Source organism: Rattus norvegicus, chromosome 14 (assembly GCF_036323735.1).
Source record: "Rattus norvegicus strain BN/NHsdMcwi chromosome 14, GRCr8, whole genome shotgun sequence".
In the NCBI taxonomy this organism is placed as follows: Eukaryota; Metazoa; Chordata; class Mammalia; order Rodentia; family Muridae; genus Rattus; species Rattus norvegicus.
The window spans coordinates 90739342-90759751 of NC_086032.1; the positions used below are offsets into that span (position 1 = coordinate 90739342).

At 43.9% G+C, this 20410-nt stretch overlaps 1 protein-coding gene across 18 annotated transcripts in view; it reads right to left on the bottom strand.

Annotated features, from left to right (window-relative positions):
- Nucleotides 1-20410, bottom strand: part of Grb10 (growth factor receptor bound protein 10) — a 107747-nt gene that overhangs the window by 30689 nt on the left and 56648 nt on the right. For 10 of the 18 annotated variants that reach the window (NM_001401403.1, XM_063273491.1, XM_063273488.1 and 7 more), the window contains exons 3-4: nucleotides 8014-8239; nucleotides 4691-4844 (exon numbers count right to left, since the gene is read on the bottom strand). In NM_001401403.1, the coding sequence (NP_001388332.1) occupies nucleotides 4691-4844; nucleotides 8014-8213 (354 nt within the window). In that variant the 5' untranslated portion in view covers nucleotides 8214-8239. Of the gene's footprint in view, nucleotides 1-4690; nucleotides 4845-8013; nucleotides 8240-11137; nucleotides 11303-20410 lie in introns of all 18 variants that reach the window. The other 8 variants (NM_001401404.1, XM_063273489.1, XM_063273486.1 and 5 more) reach the window with 1 other exon arrangement.

Below are 20410 nucleotides of genomic sequence, written 5' to 3' on the forward strand. Positions count from 1 at the left end.
TACCGTCACGTCGTCCAAGCAAGAGGGACTGTGCTCAGGTTCCAGATGCTGTAAAGCTTGGGGCTCTGAGCGCTTAGCAACACCACGAGTCAGCGTGACAGTCAGGGCAGCCTTTACTTTTATCTTGGGCAATTTAGCACCAAAGCAGGCTCTGTGGGAACTGTTTTTATGTGAGTATTTTTATAATATGTAGTATCTAATAAATACTTAAAATATGTAAAGTTTTTTTTTTTATTTTTTATAAAAACCTTCAAAAAGCTCTAGGTTAACTTGAGTTTTCTTTGTTAACTTTTTCAGGTCCTCTTAGACCAAGTAGGAAATGTGAATTCCCAAGAACGTGGGGGAAAATGCAAAATTTCCCGAACTGTGGAATACCTAGAGTCTTGTACTTGCTAGACAAATCCTGCACCACAGAACTATATCCCCACCCCAAGCTAGTGGTTCTGTCTGGCTGCTTTTGGTAAATTCACATGGGTGCTCCTAATGAGACGGTGCACGGATGTTCAGCTTGCTCAGAGGGGTTCTGAGGCTCAGGTTTGCTGTGGCACCTGACTTCAGTAAAGGTCTTACATGTGAGTGGTCTCAGATACAAATTTTATTCTTTTGACATTTTAGTTACTGACTGCAAAGTGGCCTTGCCTTTCTTGGGCCTTGGTTGATGTTTGAGCAAGTCTCTGGTGGTCTGTTCTATTTCACAAGAGGAGAAGAGGATAAAATAAGTGCCCACAGCGGTAGCTGTGGCATTAATTAGGTCTTGTATCAAATATAGGAAGTAGCTGCACTGTGTCTATATTTTCCGATGTGCCGAATTAATATCTGAAAGACGAGGGTGACACCAGCCTCCTCCAACAGACAGGGAGCTAGGGCTTCCCAAGGTGCTGCTGCTCTGAAGGGGTCACCAGCCCTGTCCTAATATGAGTCTAGGCTCACCCACCACACACTGGGCTTGCCTCTTAGTACAGAGGAGATGGCCACCAGGCAGGGCCTCCCTGGAGAGATGTGAGTGAGTAGGAGGTTAGAGAAAAGAGATGGGTGTGCCAAGCAGAGGGTTTTATCTTTTGACACGGATGAGCTGATATGTCTTACGCCAGGCTGCCACAGGATACTGCCATTGTCTCTGTCTCACTGGGTTATCTCCATCTCAGCTCTGGCTGCAGCCCGGGGACTTCTGTGAGCCACAATTGTCTCAGGATGTGGCACCTGAACTCAAATTAAACCTCGGCTAGGTCTAGGTCGCCATACTTCTGACCTCAGGAGGCACCAGATGACACGACATGCTGTGAGGCACCGAGAGGAGAACTAGGGATTGTGTGAGCGTCTACTCTTCACATTGTAACCACGGTCAGACTTTCCCATAGACCAAGGTCTCAATGGCAGTGCACTCACGGGATGCAGGTAAAGCCTAGGAAGACCCCAGTGGCCATCGGTACATGCAGGAGTAGAATCCTGTGTAAGGCCATCAGTTCAGTTCCAGAAAATTAATTTTAAAACTAGGCGAAGGGAGAAGACCTGTTTGGGGCTGGGGCCGTATTTGTGCACCATTAATGATGGGCACAGAATATGAGACTAATAGTGTTTAAAGAGCGAAAGGAAAAACATGCTAAGGAGTCACTATGTGGTCACGTGAAACTTGACTGGTTGAAGGAGAAGCCTGCCATTGCTGAGCCTGTTATGAATTCAGTAAGGTCCCATCTACAGCACTACCTAACATGAATCAGACCTCCTGTTCCGAGTTCCCTTGTCCTCCATATTTCTCAGAAGTTCTGCCCTTGAACAGTACAATCCAGCAACAACTTATGTCCGCTGTGTCAGTACACTCCAGATAGGACCTCAGTTTTCCCTGTCACCACTGCATGTGTTCAAGCACCTGGCTCACCTACTGAGGTGGAAAGGTTGTGCTTAATGACAGGCCCGATTTTGGTTACGCTAGCTCGGCCTACAGAGACAGTGTATAAGTTCCACATCACAGAACAAGGTCAGGGCAGCTTCTGCTTTCTGCCCCAGATATCCTACTCCATCAAAGTTGTGTCCTCATGAAGGAAGCCAGCCAGGTTTGGTTTTCTGCAGCTAAATATATCCTGACAGTGGCTAAGACAACTTGGAAATCCATAAATCCAGCAGCCATGTTAGTGCCATTGTCATCTGTAACTATGTCAGTCCTCAGTGATATGGGGTCCCTCACATCCTTCCTAATAAGGCTGTCCCACCAGGCTGCTGAGTACACGGCCCCCAGACAAGGTGCACTCAGGGCAGTGTCTGTCGGATGGTAACAAGCTGGATTTAGCTTACTCTACTCTCTGCACAGCCCCTGTCTGTATGGAACGAGAAGCAGAACTGGGGAGCACTGTTGTTTGCAAGAGTGGGGCTGGGGGTCTTTTCTGTCCCCTGCAGAGTTTCCCTCCTGTGCTTCCTTGAGTCTTGGGGCTTCCAGAACCAGCTGGTTACTGAGTTTCCATGAGGCATTTTGTGAATCTATGAAGGAGCCAGGCTAGTGCTGCAGGGCGACCGAGTGTGGCAGTGGCCCCCAGACAAGACCACTGGAACCTTTGGTAGCAGAGCTGCATGTGGCCACACGGCACTCTGCAGCGCTCCAGGTCTTTGGTGTTCACATGTGGTCACTGGGATGGGCTTGTGGAAGTGTCCCATGCAGGGGAGGGTGTCCACTCACATCCTCACCTTCCTAGGAATCGGTACTAGGACTCTGATGCCTAAGATGAGCAACAAGTCCACACCCCACTATCTCTCTCAGGGTTGGGGTCCAAACACCTATGCCAGGCCACTCTTGCCCCTTTAAGGAGCCATTAAAAAGTCCCTGGAAAGGAAACTCAGAGGGAGTGGAAGGAAGGCCTCTAACTCGCCGAGCTGGGACAAAAAAACACAAGAAAGTAGGATAGGGCTTCTGTGGAAGAAGAGACTCAGAAAGAGTGGGATATTGACAAAATTATACAATTTACGTGCATGAGGTTATCAGAGAATAAATACAAAATAGAACTAAAAACAGCCACAAAGAACAACAGCCTTCCACAAGTAAGAAACACCCTCCCTGCTCTCACTGGTCCCAGTTGGCTTGAGGAATCTGACGACAAACACACCAGTGCACTGTTCTCATGAAGAGCCAACTCTGATCCCAAGAAAAACACGAGCAGGCAAAATTCCCGGGTTTCCTTATTCTTACAAATTTGGACAATCGGTGGGGAGGAGGCTTATTTTCTTGCCAGGCAAGGCGAGGGCCAGACAGTACTTTTGTGGTCTACTTCAGGACAGGAAACTTGTAAACAACCTCGGGGACAAACCATACACGATCATCAGGATCCTTACTCAAGGCAGAAGGTCACCAGGGAGGTAGACAGCCCAGATGCACTTCAGCATGTGACCCTGTGCGGAAGCCAGGACCGTACTGGCTCTGAGACAAGGAACACTGACCTCACCTTCTAAGTCTGACAGTGCTGTAATGCGGGTGGCTCGAGAGGCGCTCAGGGGTAGCAGTGTTCCAAAGTCAGCGAGAATTAGAAAAAGCCTAGTGGAGAGCTGGTGCTGTGTGCCACTAGGCTGCAAAGAATGGGGCTTGCTGGCTCCCCTGTGTAAGAGAACAGCAGAGGCGGGCAAGCGGGAGGAAGAGTGGTTCTAGTGGGAAAACAGAATCTTTTAAATTGCAAGCTTGAAAGAGGCAGTTGTAGGTTGACACCAGCCTCAGTTTCCTCCACTGTAGGAGATGGTGGCATCTGTACTGAATTTATAGGGCCAACCAGAGCAGTAAGTGAGCACCGCCGTAGCAGCCTGGGCTGCGAGCGGAGCCTAGCCTCCCTGTAAAGTCACTGTCTCTGTTAACATTCCCTGCCGCAGGCTGTGGTGTGCTGCTGAGCCCTGGGCCATCCTGTTCCCAGCCCACTGCTCACCAGTCGCCTGCCCATGTCTCTGATAGGCTGAGTGGCTGTCACTGGGGAGTTTCTCACATGGGGGCAGTGACCAGCTCTCCACTGCATAGTACCACTTCAAAGGAGAAACAAGGTTTAAAAGGACAGTTATCTCCTGAGTCAAGGGGCCATCTTTGGCCTTGAGCAGGCTGCATTCCAAGTCAAGACCTCAAGATGGAAACTCCGACTGCATCCCATACTGAAGAGCGCACACAGGACGGCCCAGCGGTGTGCGCACAGCAGAAGGGCTGGTTGACCCGGACGGCCTGCTTGCACAATTTCTTTAAAAGAGCTAAAATCATCCTCAAGCATCAAATCATTAATTAAAAAACAACAGCAGTATCAACAACAACAACAACAACAAAACACAGTTAAGATTCTTTGAAACACAGTGATGCGTTCCTCAGTCTGGTGAGAGGCTAAAGACACTTGGATGCTAAGCCCGAGGTCCTGAGTTCGATCCTCCAGGACCTGCATGGTGTAAAGAGAACTGGCTCATGAAAACTGTCCTTTAATTATATATATGCATCATGGCACACATACTGTCTCTAAGAATAAATAAACACATAAATAAGTATATAAACACAGTAATTTTTTTTTTTTTTGCAAAACTACCCTGATACATTCTTAACTTAGTAAATTGAATTTTAGCCAATGCATTAAAAGGACTCATGAGACAAAAGAAGTTCAGTATCAACCCAAAGAGGCCATCTTAGAACTTCCCTCCTTTCTCCACAAAGAAATGCATCACCGTGCTGTAGTCAGGGACCACTTACATGCTTGGCAGGAGGCTGGCTCGGAGGAGGAGGTAAGGAGCTAGGAGCAACCGAAGGAGGGCTCCCAGGGGCCCCCCCAGCGAGCTCCGGAAACGGATTGGGGATGGCCGGAAGAGATGAAGTTCGGAGCTGCTGGTCTTCCTCCTGAAGGCGCCTACAAGGAAGGAGTTAAAAACTAGTGTGCCATGCTCGCACGCACTTGCTGGGTTTACACCCCAGAGAAGGAAATGCTGGGTTTCTATGGATGCTGGTACAACCATGCTCATGATGACAGCACTGTTCAAAGTGGCCCAAATCGGGAAGTAGCCTAACTGTCCAACCGTGAATGGGCATGTCTCTGTAGTGAAATATCATGTAGCCTTAAAAAGAGAATTATTCAAAAAATAAGGGGAGGGAATTCTGACATATACTGTAAGTGCAGAAAGACACATACTAGAAGACTGCATCGTGTAGGTCATATAAAATAGTTGAATTCAGAAAGTAGAATGGTGGGGACAGAGAAGTGAGAGCAGGAGCTCCTGTTTAATGAGTACAGTTTCTGTTCTCTAAGATGAGAATATTTTGGAGACTGGTCATCAATCCCAATTGGTCACTTACACTTTAAAAAATGACGGCTATGCAACGTATATTTTGGGCTCAGCATACCATACTCTATTGGCATCTATCTGTTCAATGTGTACTTCGTACTTAAAAAGGTTTTGTGAATAAAGTCAGATTGAAGAGAACAGGACTTCCTGGTCTTTGAAATTAATACATATCTAACCATAGGAAGCTTCCTGTTTCCTCACCTGAACTGTGGAAATTATCAATTTATGAGCAAAGTGATTAGGACTATACTGTTTGGAAATCAATGCTTCCTATATCGTTCTTCCTAGAATGTTCTCACTACTCATTCTCCTCTGTATTCCTTGGTACTTATTTAGGGTCATCGTTCCTTCCTCCCCACTTTGGAAAATCCAAAGCTCACTAGTTACACCATTAAGCAAAGGATGATGAATTGGGTATAATAATGAAAATAGGAGAGAAATCAAGTTCAAAGCTAAAATGATAATAAATTCCCAGTTCTTTTCTTTGTAGAGTCCTACCAGCGACCTCCTGACTCCATTTCCCAGGGCTTTCCGGAGAGACACTTCGTCCCACTCACCCACCAGTGAGGGAACATTACCAGTGTGTAGAGCCTTCCTTTCAGGATAGGCAGAGAAGGGGCCACTCATGGTCTGCTCAGGTCTGGCCCTCCTCTTATTTCAGCACACTGGGGAACTACCCTTTATATATTATCTTCAAATAATTTTTTGAATATTTTTACCATCTGATAAGATCATTGACCTATGAGCCTTCCTGGGAGAATTGGCTATTGGAAAAGTCACTGTGTGATCAATCACTGGCTTTACCATCCATTCTGACTTCCAAGGAAGACCTGCCTCGCCATTTTTGTATGGACCAGGAAATAGTGCTCTGACCTTTAAGATGCCAGCTCTCTCAGTGCATGGAGGGGACCTGTGCTGTGAGACCTGAGGCAGTCCTTCCTATACCAGCCCATTACAGATCCCGTTAACAGATCCTGATCTTCCTGTAGCACTTTCAGCTTCAGCCTCTTTGATCGACAGAACCAGATGGGACTCTTTCTGATGTTCCAGAAGTTCACAAAAGCCTCCTTCTTTATTAGGGTGTATTGACAGTTTATACATTATTTCAATTTTAACCTCATTAATCTTTTTATGCTATAACATTTCACAGATACTGCGCAGAGGTGTAATTAAGGGGCATTATGCAAAGATGAAGGCAATCCCCGACAGAGGCTCACATCAAGAGGCTGTCCCTGAGGCTGCAGAGGGGAAGTGTCTGTGGAGAGGATCTGGATCCGGGGATGTCAAGATGGTTGTAGAACTGTGAGGACCTGGGAGGTGGAGGGCTCTGTGTTTCCAAAACCTTGCCTGGTCTTTTACTTGAAAGTAACTGTCTCCCTCACCATGGCCTTCCTCCTGCTCCATTAATTAGCTGTGGAATATATGGACCTTCTGAAGACTTTTCTTTTATAACTGCCTCGACTTGGCTCACCCAGCCTGTGGGAATCTTTGGGAGCCCCCCCACAGTATGAACCCAGCATCCACATCTTTGGAAAGAGTAGATACCTAGGGAAAGATGGTTACTGAGGCTGAAGAAGATTTGAAGAACCCTTTTAGAAGTTTCTGGAAGCAGGGAGGTAGAACATCCCAGAGTAGGCAGTGATGTACAACCACCAGAACTGCAGCTGGACTGAGGCCGGGCAACAACCCAAGCACAGTCCACTGCACACACATCTGCGAATTCCCAGAGAGGCAGGAGCAAGCTTGTATTAAGAGCTCATCATTCTCGCTCCGTCGTGCAAGCCTGAAACTCAGGGGAGTCCTGAGACTGAGCCAGGCCAAGGCAGTGCTCTTCAAGAGCTGCCTTCTTCAGCTTGGTTTCATAAACCAAGATGGCTACAGGGCTCTCTATCTTCCCCTCAACAAAACCAAACTCCCTCGACTATGTGCTCGCTTTCCTTCGCACAACACCAGCCCCTCATCTAATCTTCTGTGCTCCTGAACTCCACATAAAAGTCACGTGCTCACAGTGAGACTTTTTCCTTTCTTATATGTTCTAAACCTTTCTTTGCCCAGCTGCTGGGAAAAGTACAGAAGCCTTTTAAAACCCGCTCCTTGCCTCCACTCTGCAGCCTTCTACTTTCCTATTAGCTTGAACTCAGCTCAGAGATCTGCCTCCTCCCAGGAAGCTCCCTCAAGGTCCCAGGACTCTCCTTTTCCTCACTGATATGCCTTTCTGCTCACATCAAATGCTCAGACGCTGCCCAGCACACCCGGGACCACTGAGGGCTGAACTTTTACTCTTTGAGGTCAGCTGGCAGAGGCATGACTTGAGAATCCTGACATACATGGTCAACTACAGCCGAGAGTATCATGACACCCACCCCACTTGCTTCCCTCCATCTCACCGCTTTGTGTCATCTTTACTATCACAGCAGGAAGAACAGGAGCCACTCATGTGACTTCATTAGTGTTATAATTATCCTGCCATACTATTAATTATTGTTGTACATATTATAGTATCTAACTTATAAGTCATGCATCGTTATGATGTGTAGGGAGAACTACAGTAAACCAGGAGCTCAGGCCTGTACTCTGGCTTTCGGATTATGGACCATTTTCCCCAAGATTATAGGGTGACAACTGTAGCTGCTGCTAACAGAAGGGTCTCATCTGACTTGATTTCACAGGCACTGCCCATCACTGTTTGGAGAGCGGAGTGCACTGCCTGTGCAGACAGCACATGTTCTGGCCCACCTGAGCGGTTGAATGTGCACAGGCTGCGAGCGCTGCATCTTCTGCCTCGGGGACGCCTGAGGCTGTCCCCGGGAGCTGGATGCTGACGGCTGGTTGCTGGCACTCTGGCCATTCTCAAGAAGTGGCACAGTGTCAGTGTCAGACTGCATGTTGCAAGCTGAGTTAAGGCTTTCCACGGATGAGTTAATATCGTTGTTCATTAGGACTTGAAGCCCAAGAGCATGCTCTGCACATAAAAAAGGCAAGAGGTGAAAAAAATGTCAGTCAGGGTGTAGAGTTCTACCAAAATGGTTACCTTTGATCAGGCCCTTAAACCAAACAGTATTTTAAAAATACTATGAAATCATATTAGTTACATACAATACATGGTAAGTCTGTGTGTATACATATACATGTATAGTTCAAAATAAAGTTATCCCACTTGGAATGATAACACTTCCTGCAAACGCTATATATCGTCAAGTAAACACCGCAGTGCTAGGCACGGAACAAATCTCCTTTCGGGTTGTTCGTCAGGGGGGTCCAGACCAATTCAGCTGTTGCAGCTGCTCTTGGCTGCCTTCTGGCAGTTAGAGGTAAGTCCCTCCCTACTGCTAAAGATACCATAGGGTTTAGACATAAGACTGGAACACCCAAGCTGGATCTGACTGGTAAGTCTCCTCCCTGAGGATTAGCTTTCACAATACCAAAAGGTGCTACAAAAGCTCCAAAGGGAAGAAGGTGGCCAACAGTCCACCCGGCTATGACACCCATGAAGCACAACAATGGCCAGCACGGCAGGACATCAACCGTGCAACAGTGGCACCCACATCTTGGTGGCAACCAATGATTTCTCTCATTTGACTTAAGGCCAGTACTGGAAACCTACCCAACTTCCCAGGGCAAGTGAGGAAATGGATATTTGAGGAGATTGTTTTACATCACTTTACTACACCAGCATAATTTCTAATGGGATTCTCTGCATCTTTACACCCACAGATAGCTCTAGCTCTCGCCTCCTTGCAACACATGGAAACCATTACAGAGAGCCTAGCTAGAGCAAGTATAGAGAAGGACTGGTCACGGGTGCTCAGATATGTCTACAACACAACTCTTGTGCTTAAGGGACACTGAGGAGGAAGGGACGGGAAGATGGTAAGGGGCAGAAGAGCAGAAGTCAGCAGTGAAGGTGTTTCCTAAAGTTGTCAACTTAACAACCGGACAAGAAGGGACCTAAACTGACTGCATCATAGCACGTCACAAGTTGTAAGATATGGCCAGCTGTGACCCCTAAGCCCCACACAAGGCTGGGAGTCACAGAATGCAAGACACTCTCATAGAGGTCAATGCCTCCAAAGTGTAGGAAGAAATAAGAGAGTGCATTTTGAACCTGCTTGTCATGCCCAGGCTGCTCCTACAGCCTCCAAGCCTAGGACAACAACTGGAGGTTTCTGTTTGAAGTCTCTTCAAGTCTAACACACAGTTAGCAATATACCCACCCCTAGGGGGACTGTGAGGGTGAAGTCAGGCGTAACCTGTTTTCTAATGGAGTCTGATACAGAATAAGCAGCTCCATTTCACCTGTTCACAGAAAACAACACAGACAGGCAACTGGCCTATCAGACAAGGAAGCATGCTTAAGGAATGACGTTACTTGCTTTGTTCCAGAAAACATCAGCAGTAGAGCGCATCTTGGATTTGAAAATAAATTTAGATGCTTGTTTGACTTGGACGATGAACAAGTGGGCTCGAGGATCTTTCTGGGTTTAGCTGGGCCAGTGATCCTGTGGTGCAGTGCTTGTCTGGGGTGCAGTGCTTGTCTAGGGCCAGTGGTCCTGTGGTGCAGTGCTTGTCTGGGGTGTGTGTACACGAGGACTTTGGCCTTCAGCACTACAATGTCTTAGGGGCCTCTTGTTTCTTAAGACTAGAGGATGTGATAACAAAAGATACTAAAGCTCACTAGAGAATACCTGGCAAGGTGTACATTCCAGGGATTAGTATCTCTCTGGTAGGTGAAGGAACAGGGCATAATTATGAGAATATATAGGCAAAAGCAAAAGAACCTTGAAGGGCCCTGGCTTGGAGCTATACGAGAGACCCTGACGGAAGCTGAATAGTGGAAGTGACCTATGGTGCATCTAGGCTCCAAGGTCACTAGGAGAGACAACATAGCAGGTTGCTGAAAACAGTGGTGATGGCTCTAGCCATCTGACTAGTGTAGCCACTGCTGGATAAGAGCAGAGACCTTGTGTGAGAGATGCTGACAAGCAGGGGACAGTGGGCTGTGCGTAAAGAGAGAATCGGTTCGGTGCACACAAGCATTCAGATTGGTAATGAAGAGGAGAAACTATATATAGATAAGGTTAAGGAGGAGGAAGAGGATCGTGATACAGCACAGGTTCTGAAAGGTCACATATTAACCCTTCAGTCAGATACTAAATGGACAGAGTGCTGAATTGGTAATTAAAAATGACCAAAAGCCTAGCATCACAGAGGGACAGTTGAGACACAGCAGAGCACTTGCCCAGTTAGGTGCTGCCTGTGGGACAACAATCTAAGACTCCAGCAGGGCAAGAGGGGGTCACACTTCAGAGTCTGCCGTCTTCTGAGGGGACAGGCCTCTTACAGGCCTCCCCAGAATAGTAGTAGAGCAACATTTAGTCCACTTATAAAAGGAGGGAATCAGAGGAGGCTAAGGAGGAGACCTCAGTGGGAACAGAAGCTACACTATCGTTCACAAGTCTGGTGCTTATAGGAGAGTTCCAGAATACGTGCCTCCTGACACATCTACATTCAGGGCTAGTTAACATACTAACAATTATTTTGTTTTCCAAACAAGTATTTTGTTAACAATTAATAAACAATTGAGAATTATCCATGCTTCTACTCACAAGGAAGCATTTCTATGCTGATAGATCATTTAAGAAGCAACATTGGGTGAAACGCAAAGTTCTCTATACTAAAGGATATGTGTGTGGGAGGTGGGGTGGGGTGGGGCTCAGGCCAGGTCCTATTCACTGACTGAAAGAACCCCGTGCAAACCAAGTTTCGCTCCACGCAGAGCTACTTCCTAAGTGTTTAGACAGAAAGAACGTTGTAAGACACTGAGCCCTATTTCTCCTGCCCTAGTCCTAGAGAAACCTACTGGCAATGCGGTTCCTGGTCCGACAGCGCTCCCAACCTCTGAGAATACGGAATGGCTTGGTCCGTGCTGGCAGATTAGCATTCATGGCTCTTTTTCCCTGCGCTTGCTGTAGTCTTTGGCTGTGCCGACCCCTGGTGGCAGTCCTTGGTGTCTCCTGCCCTATTTCTTTTTTTGGGAACAGGTAAATTCCTGGGTCAGTTCTCTGTTGTAAAGTCAAAGTCAAAACAATTCTGATACTAATCAAATATTATTCATATAAAGCAGGTAGACTCTAGAAGACATAACACATGTACACAGATTGTTGTCCTCTCCTCTGAAGTGAACAATTTCTTCATCTGAATATACTTTATTGGGTGGTCTTTGAAAGGATGCCCAGCTAGTCTGATAACATTCAGTTATCAGCTTACAATCTCCACCAATCAAATGTAGCCACTGTACCTGGATTCGTCAACCTTCAGGCCTTTCAGAGCTGTGAGAACGGAAGTAAAGCCTCAAAGTCCTAAAATGGCTGCTCAGAACCAACCGGAGTATGTCCTGTGAGGATAACTACTAATTTATATGTTTGATACTCAGAACCAACTGGAGTATGTCCTGTGAGGATAACTACTAATTTATATGTTTGATACTCAGAACCAACTGGAGTATGTCCTGTGAGGATAACAACTACTAATTTATATGTTTGAATTTCTTTTAAAAAATTACTGACTTTTGAACTTCCTTAAATTCTAATGTAGACTAAAAATGAAATCTAAACTATTTTTAAACAGCTGATTCTCAAGGGTCTACACTAATTTTATTTTTTAAGTACTGGAATAAGATATACTAAAATTATATTAGTTCTTTTTAGAAAATTATACATATTTATTTATGGCAAGGTGTGAATCACAGCAGTTGGGTGGAGGATAGAGGACAACTTTGAGGTTGGTTCTTTCCTTCTAATTACAATGTGGGTTTTGGGGTTGAACTCGGGTTGTCATGCTTGGAGGTGTCTTTCCCCACTGATCAGCCTCACATTTGGTTCTTGTAAATTTTCTATAAACTTATATTTTTCTCAATGAGGACCTTGTGTGTCTTTTCTATACATGTGGCCAACTGCTAAACTTCTGTGTTCTCACGAATCTGAGGAGAGCTACAATAACCCATTTGGAAATTTCTGCCAGTGAACAGAAGTGGAAGGAGACAGACTAATATGCTCTGATTGTCTACTCAATGCTAACCTGATGGAACAGGTTCCACAAGGGGAACCCTTTAGAAAGAATACTAGGAGAGAAAAGAAAACTGACTTTTATAGACAATTTTACCTTCAATGAATTTGTATGAATGTGTTTCCTCACAAACATGGCTGCCAAATCAAACTCTTAGTAGCGTCTCCCTTCCCTAAAGAGTCAAGTCCCAAATGGGCATGGACTTTGCCCCAAATATTTGAGGCCATCTGATCTCAAATTCACATCTCTTCTTGCTTCACTGTCATTAACAAACTCAAGGCTAGTTTTGTTTGGAAATACATGTAAATTTAGTTAAATAAATTATAATTTTGTTCTTAAGCCATGACTGGTAAATAACTATTTCTCACAAGCCAAGTAAGGTGTGCTGATCTGGAAAGGGCAGAGAGGTGTTGGCAGAGGAGGCTCTCCCTCCCAGGCGGGCGTACCTTAGCACCTTAACAAATAACACACTTCTTGGTTCATAGCACCATCTAGTGTCTTTTTTACGGGAACTGGAGATTAACGGTGATTCTGGGTTTTCTTCACTGAATTATTTTGTCTCGTTAAAGACGGTTGCATTATGCATGTATGATGTATCCATTGTGATGGCCCAATCTTCACAGGAAGCCCCCACGCCCCTCCCCAACGCCTGGGACCATGCAGCGCCTTCCTCGTTGAGAAATGAGGAGCAACATAGGCAAGCTTGTGTGACTGTGACTTAATGACTGCGTCTCTGGGAAGAAAGAATTAAACAGTATGTCTACATGAGAAATTTCTGATTCTTCATTTTGGACCATGTTTTTGCTGCCATTTTCCTAGACTTGAGTCAGAGACATGGCATATATTTGCTACCCTATGTCATCCCAACAAGGACCTTCTTCTCTAAGCACCTTCTGTGCTTGGAAAATCTTTTGAAGTTCAGTTATATGCTACTTTATTTGTGTTTTCTGATTTGTCATTTCGTGGCAGTCACTTAAAAGGCTTGAAGACAGAAATGACTATCAACACTCTTTCAAAATACACTTGAAGCTAAAAACATGACCTATGGAACGAGACTTCACTACAAAAAATAATTTTTGGTACTGAACAACTGTCACGGTTCATACTCCAATCTGAGGGGGCAGAAATCAATTTAACATGTGAGAAGTGTTACACTGGGAAGTTCTAATTCACTAATATTTTATTAAGCATATTTAATAACTAGGTGAAAGATGTTAAGATCCACTCTAGCTTTTCTGTTTTTTTAAAAAAGTAAATGAAGGTATTATTAGTGTCCTTTAAGATTTCATACACCCATGGATTCAAGTACACAGATCAAAACATATTTGGGGGAACAAAATCTATACATCTACTTTAAATATTTGCGATTTTTGTCATCTTTCTAAAGCAATGCAGTATAGCCTATATTAGTAGTTCTATAGAATTGTTTGCTATAAACAATCAACTAGTTCCTATTTTATATGCAAACAGAACACCATTTGGCTCTTGAAACACAAACATCTACAGTCTTAGTTTCTATGGGATCTTGAAGTCTATGTGTACAAATGAGAAAAATTATACATATCAGAAAGAAAGCAAAGGGAGGGTTGAGGTGTCCAGAGTCTAGGGGCAGAGAGAGAGAGTTGATACTTGTGGGTTCAGAGTTGGAACTGGACAGAGTTTTGTGGCTAGACCTGGGTACCAGCTACACACCAATATGACTACTTTTGCTTTTTTTTTTTTAATTATTTAAGGACTTTTTTTTTTTTTTTTTTGGTTCTTTTTTTTTTCGGAGCTGGGGACCGAACCCAGGGCCTTGCGCTTCCTAGGTAAGCGCTCTTCCACTGAGCTAAATCCCCAGCCCTTTTTGCTTTGTTTTTTGACACATTGTCTGGCTATCTATCTCAGTCTCCTAAGTGTCTGGAATACAAGCATGTATAACCACACATGACTCTAATTTCCTACATTAAAAAATACTAAAAAAGCAATTTTAAATAAACTTAAGATTTTTAGATACCTTTGAACATGGCCATTTAAAGTCCCAGTTTCACTGCTTTCCTTGATAGGCCTGTGCCGGAATGAAGTCATGCTCCACACTCACACTTCAGAGATGAAGCCTGCTCTAGCCTAATGTTACTGTACTCTCTCAGAGCTTGGTCACTCACAGCCCAGGGCTCGCCTAATCTGGGTTCTTGATCCTAGACCCTGGGCACTTGATCCTTGTGCAGAGCATACCCCTAAGAATCACTTTATCCCAACCGAGAACCACTTTCCTAGCTGTTTTTTCTCAACTTTTCCAGCATTGCCCACTCAAACATGTCCCACCCCATGATGAGCTCGAGGCATATGGGCATGGATGCTGATCATGATGGCCATCATAGGACTGGACTCATCAAAGTTAGACTTCAGAATGGCATCAGGTGAACAGTAGTGACACCAGCATGGCCAGGGAGAAATGCCAGGAGGAATCCTTGAGAAAATCAGTTTAAGGTAAAGAGGAATACCCTAGTCAGGAGACAAAACAAGAATGGGAAACCCCTGAGGCAAAGGTGTGTGAGCAAATATTAAGGATGCTCAAGAGTGCCTGACACTGTCTGTGGGGAAGCTCTCCAGGTTGTACTGTGAGCACTGGCTTATTATAGGGGCACAGAAATGCTGCCTGTTTCTAAAGTGAGTTACAGTTAGCATGGGGTCCTCTTCCTCAGAAAAATGAATCTTCAGTATAAAATTAATGTTTGATCAGTACTCAGGATAGTGGCAGGAAGCAGTTGTTCACTGTGGACACATCATAATGGCGTGTGTGAAGCTCTACTGCCAATAGAGCCTCAATCAATAGAACTATGGTAAACAGAAAGTTTGTCTACTTTATAGACAGTTGGGGCCCACCATACCCCAGGGGCAGCTAAGTGCCATAGGCTAAAGCCTAGGGCAAATCAAAGTATCTTGGTGGCTGTGTAACTGCAAGCTACTCTCCACCCTTGAAAAACAACAACAACAGTAACAACAGAACAATAAAAAAATGATTGATTGCTTTGTATTTTGATTCCTATGAGATTTATTTTTAAAACAATGTTTCAGGGAACTGTACAATAGTTTCATTTTAAAAAATAAGGAAAGCTACTTATTTTACTCAATGATTCCATGTATTAAAACTAAAGAACTGGCACTGGGTGTTCAATAAGTGTCCCATGGTACAGTGTCCTTCCTCAGATTTTATAGGATCCTCCCACAGTGTTCAAGGAAGCACCTGGGCATGACTAAGTCTCTTCCCAGTTCTTTAAGGTGACTTGGATTCCGCACCAAAGACCCATACAACACAGCAAAGGAATTTTCCACTACCCAAATGTGTCAGCCCGCCAAATGGAAACCAAAGACCTGAGCTGCAAATTACATTGTAAAAGCACAGATACAGCCATGCAATTTCTATTTTTACTTTCAGAAGATACCTTGTATGTGTACACAAGCTACAAAATAACATTCCAAAAGGACAAGAGATAAACTGTATCTTCCTTACCAATTTAAACTGTTTCTTTTCAACCTTCTAATTTCAATTCCTACTTTTTCTATTACATCATAAATCAGGCAGAAGCCTGGATACAAGAAACTATATAAATAACTTGTCACTTTAGAAGGTTCCCATTTTCCACAACCCTAAAAATATTAGTCTAAGAACACTGAACTCGAAAAAGGAAACTCAAGGTTATGGTCCAAAAGTCTGTCACTCATGGGTATTGAGCTCTCAAAGAGTCAATGTTTTAAAACCAAATAAGACACTGAGGAATCTTTATCATCATATTAAGTAGAAACACTGTGCACTCAAGAACTTAACTCTATAAATTCAAAATCTATTCACCTCCTCAATGCTGCTTCATTCACACATATTTAAGAGAGTACAAACTGCCTATCCATCCTCAGTTAAGGTAGTGGGTACAAAGGTTAAAATAGACCAGCTCCGTGTCTCTATACTATTTGTAAAGCATTTCGTATTTTTAAATGTTTACCAGAGAGAGTATTTGAGAAGAACATGTTTATCCTGACTTGAACATTATACAATGTATACATGTACTAAAACATCACATGGTACCTATAAATATGTGTAATACTTATGTCAGTAAAAAAAAAAAAACCCACAAGCATTGGAAAAGGGTTAAGGTACTGAATATAAAGTAGCGGGGAAGGATATAAAAATTGTTATTTTACAACTTTTGGAAAAGTAATTCCTTCTTTGAGTTAAAACCTGCTCTAGTTTAAGTGGTACCTATCAGGGTATGTCCAGTAGGAATGTGAGCATGGGCTCCCAACTGAAAGGGATGATTTTTGGCTTCAGCTTAGGGGAAGCGGGAAGGTACAGCAGGCTTGTATCCTCAGATGAAGGGATTCTTGGCAGAGTGAAGTTCTTGGTCTATAAACACACTCCAGAGGCCAGCACTCCTCCCAGCATGGGTCTACTCAGTGCTTAAGGGAGAGAAGTTGACGCCACCTCTGTTTACAGGCAAGGCAGTCGTAGAAAGGGCACTCGGCTCTCAGAAGAGCCTCAGTGTTAAGGCATCAGAGGCTGAAACCATCCCAGGAGACCCCAGAGCCAAAAAGCCCAGGAGACAAAAGCTGGCTTCTAGGACAGAGACTAGACTGCAGCTGTACCAGCATTGCAGGTTCAGACCAGGGCTGGGTAGAATAGAACATCCAGAGCCATCTCCTAATATGCACAAAGTGCAGGGCTACTTGGGGTTCTGTGGGTGAAAACATGTTCTTGGAATGCACCTGGAGGTATGAATCCCACTCTTTAGGGCTGGGCACAGGATATAAGTAGAATTGAGTTCCTGCTAAGGTCTGAATTTTTGCAGGTCTTGAAACTAGGTACTAGGGCCAACTTGCATGGAGTTGGTGGGTGGGACCTCTGGTAAGTGATTAGGTCAAGAGGGCTTTGTGTCAGAAATAGGATTAGACACACTCGCCCCTCCTACAAGCTGCAAACACAGCCAGAAGGCAGCTGTGAGGAAGGTGGTGCATCTGCAGAGGCCTCTATCTTAGACTTCTGCTCTGTTGAGGTTAGTGCAGTACATCCCTGTTACTTATATGCCACCTAAGCTGTGGCACTGGCTTGTGGCAGTCTGAAGGGATTATGACCGTCACTAAGTGAATGCTTGCTCTTTTCATAATAGTTTTTATGTTATCAAGAATAAATACATAACCCTAAGCAGCACCTTCTTGAAGAACTGACTCAGGAGCACAGGCTCCTCTCAGTCAGAGTGTGACAGACACGTATCCTGATAGAACACGTTCTACGCAGATCTCATAAGCTGGATGCAGATAAGAAAAAGAACGTTACTTTTTTATTTCTGCCTTTCTCTGAAAGGTTGCAATTACTAATGACAAGGACAAAACTGAGCTGTCATTTTCTCAGTACCTATAAGGTGCCATGTCCTATGTGGCACATGTCACAGGGCAGGCTCTTTCTCTAGCTATTTCTAATATCCTACCAAACCAGCCAAGTAGTCATTTTTTTTCTACTTTTTTCTTTCCAGGTAAGGAAACGGGGCTGAGTCATTCAACTTCCGCAATGGAGACTAATGAACAACCTATGGGTCATTTGGAAGAGAAATGCCTCCCACTTGGTCCCCAGATGGCTACACCATTTGTAGAGTGACAGAGGTGCAGCCTCACTGGAGGAATTTCATCACTAGGGGTGGGCTTTAGGGGTTTATAGCCTCAGCTCATTTCTAGCTTGTTCTTTGCTTCCTATGTTTGGTTAAAATGATCATTCTGCTTCCTGAGTCTTCATAGAAATTTGGTCAGCTGGCTTCCTGCTCTGACTGACTGCTGACATGCTTCCTCCCGCCATTTTGGACTCCCTTCTGGAACCATAATCCAAAATAAAGTGGTCTGTAAGCAGCTTTTGGTTAAAGTATTTTATAACAAAGAGGAAACAATATACGACCTAACTCAAAAGTTGGACACATTATCTCCTTACATGTTAATTACTTTCTTTAGTTCTTTTTTACCTGATATAGATTTCAATTTTCTATCTCCCTTTGTCACTAAACTTGAATTTCTACATGGCTGGAATTAAGTTCTTTCATTTTTGCCTCATCACCTAACATTGGGGTCTGGCACAGAGTAGGTACTAAATAGTTGAGTAAGTTCATAAAGCTACAGTCTTTCAGGAAGTTAAACATCCAGTCAGTTAAACTCTGTGGTCAGCTACATCTCTACTCTTTCATTCCTTAGAAAACTGCCACAGGTTAGACTGTGAGTAGACAGATGTGAACTCGTTCATTGTCCTTCCATTAGTAGTTAGGATGCAGTCATTCACTACACAACCTACCCAAAAGGCACACAAGTTCTGCAATAGAGTTTCAGTTATTTGGCATGAAAGCATACTATTTAAAAAGATAGCCAAAAAGATAGCCGAGTTAAGGACCTGCATGCTAACTTCATCTTGTAGGATTATTAAATCAAAGACTTCTAGAGTCTAAAATCAAAATTGAATCTAGAGTCAGAGGCTTGAATGACAAGGCACTTACGTGCTAAGTGGTGAAGCAGAAAATTAGTTAATCAGTAGACGCTAGACTCTAATAGCTACTGATTGGTGATCTCTGCTAACAGTGCTTAACTCCATTGAAAAACTCACTGCAGACCAGCACGCACCAGAAACATACAAGAAGAAGACAGCCAAGAAATCATGTCCAATCTAAGAGTTTATAATTCCTCATGCTGTCTGATACCAGACCAGTTATCATGATGTACAAGTGTCATTATCTGGTAAGATAAATGGCCAGAGCTATTTAATTTTCCATAATGCAGAAGGAATGTAGACACTAGCGATTTGGTGGGAAAAGAACGAGAGGTAATTCTTCCACTTTTTAACATCCTGACTCTAACAAATGTATTAGGCTTTAGTACAGAAGTGAGGAAAATTTCGGTAATTCCACCCCTAAGAATATGCCCATGAGACTTGAAATCTAGAGATTTAGACACTCAAATGCTAATGGCCACAAGAGCCAAAGGTGGAAGAAAATTGAATAATCATCTATCTACAGATGAATGGAGGCCAACATACCAGAATGTTATTTAGCAGTAAAAGATATGAGGCTATAATATAAGTTAATATAGACTAGTGGTTAGAAAGACTAGTGGTTATAAGAGGCAGGAGGATTTACTGCTTAATTGGCTCAGAGTTTCTGTTGGAGGCTAAGAGAGCCTTGGAAATAGCTATTGATGACGGTTGTACAGCACTGTGACTAAAAAGAGCAGCACTGAATTATACCCTTAAGATGGCTACAATGATAAATTTAATTTTATGTATTTTTCCATAAGAAAGTTTTTTTTTTTTTTTAGAAATTGTTAGAGTAGCTTTAAGTATTAGAAAATGAGCCATTTTGAAGTAAAGTGTAGCCCTTTCTGTTGGTGCAGCTAAGAAATACATGGAGTGTTTTTAGCAACTGCCACATAAAAATAAGCAGCTTATGTTAGGAATGAGATAACCAAACAGGAACGACAAATCCTCTTTGCCAGAGAGAAGTAAGAGGTCAAGGAAAGGCACAGCTAATCTTTTATTCTATACATTAGGTCCCTTGTAAGGAACTGGCAACTCTGGGTCCCACATATTTGTAATCCTAAAGTTGGTATCAGAAATGAAGGAAGCAAGAAGGAACAACATGGTGTCTTGGTCCTAGTCAGCCAAGTATCCCAGGAACCTTATATACTGAATTTGGTTCTGGGTGTTGGGTGTGGGGACAAGAGGATAGTAATTTGGGGAAAGCACTGGAAAGGTACCCTGAAGGTTCCTGTGGGGCTTTATGCTTGCCTAGACACAAACTGATCCACTTTCTCCCAGGAAGGGAACGGCCTCTGTACTGCACTGCCAGAGAGCTATAACACCCCAGGACTGCTCACCACAGACTCCCAAGTGCTGTGTGTGTGCCAAGAGGGAAGATGAACATTGCACTTGGACACACTTGAAAGAGGGACTGTGCCCTTGTATTCCATGAACCCTCCCTCGGAGCATTGGCTTCCTTGATTCCCACTCAGTTGGTTTCCCTAGTTTTCGTGTGAAGTGAGTGTTCAGAATCAGAAGGAAGATAGCACA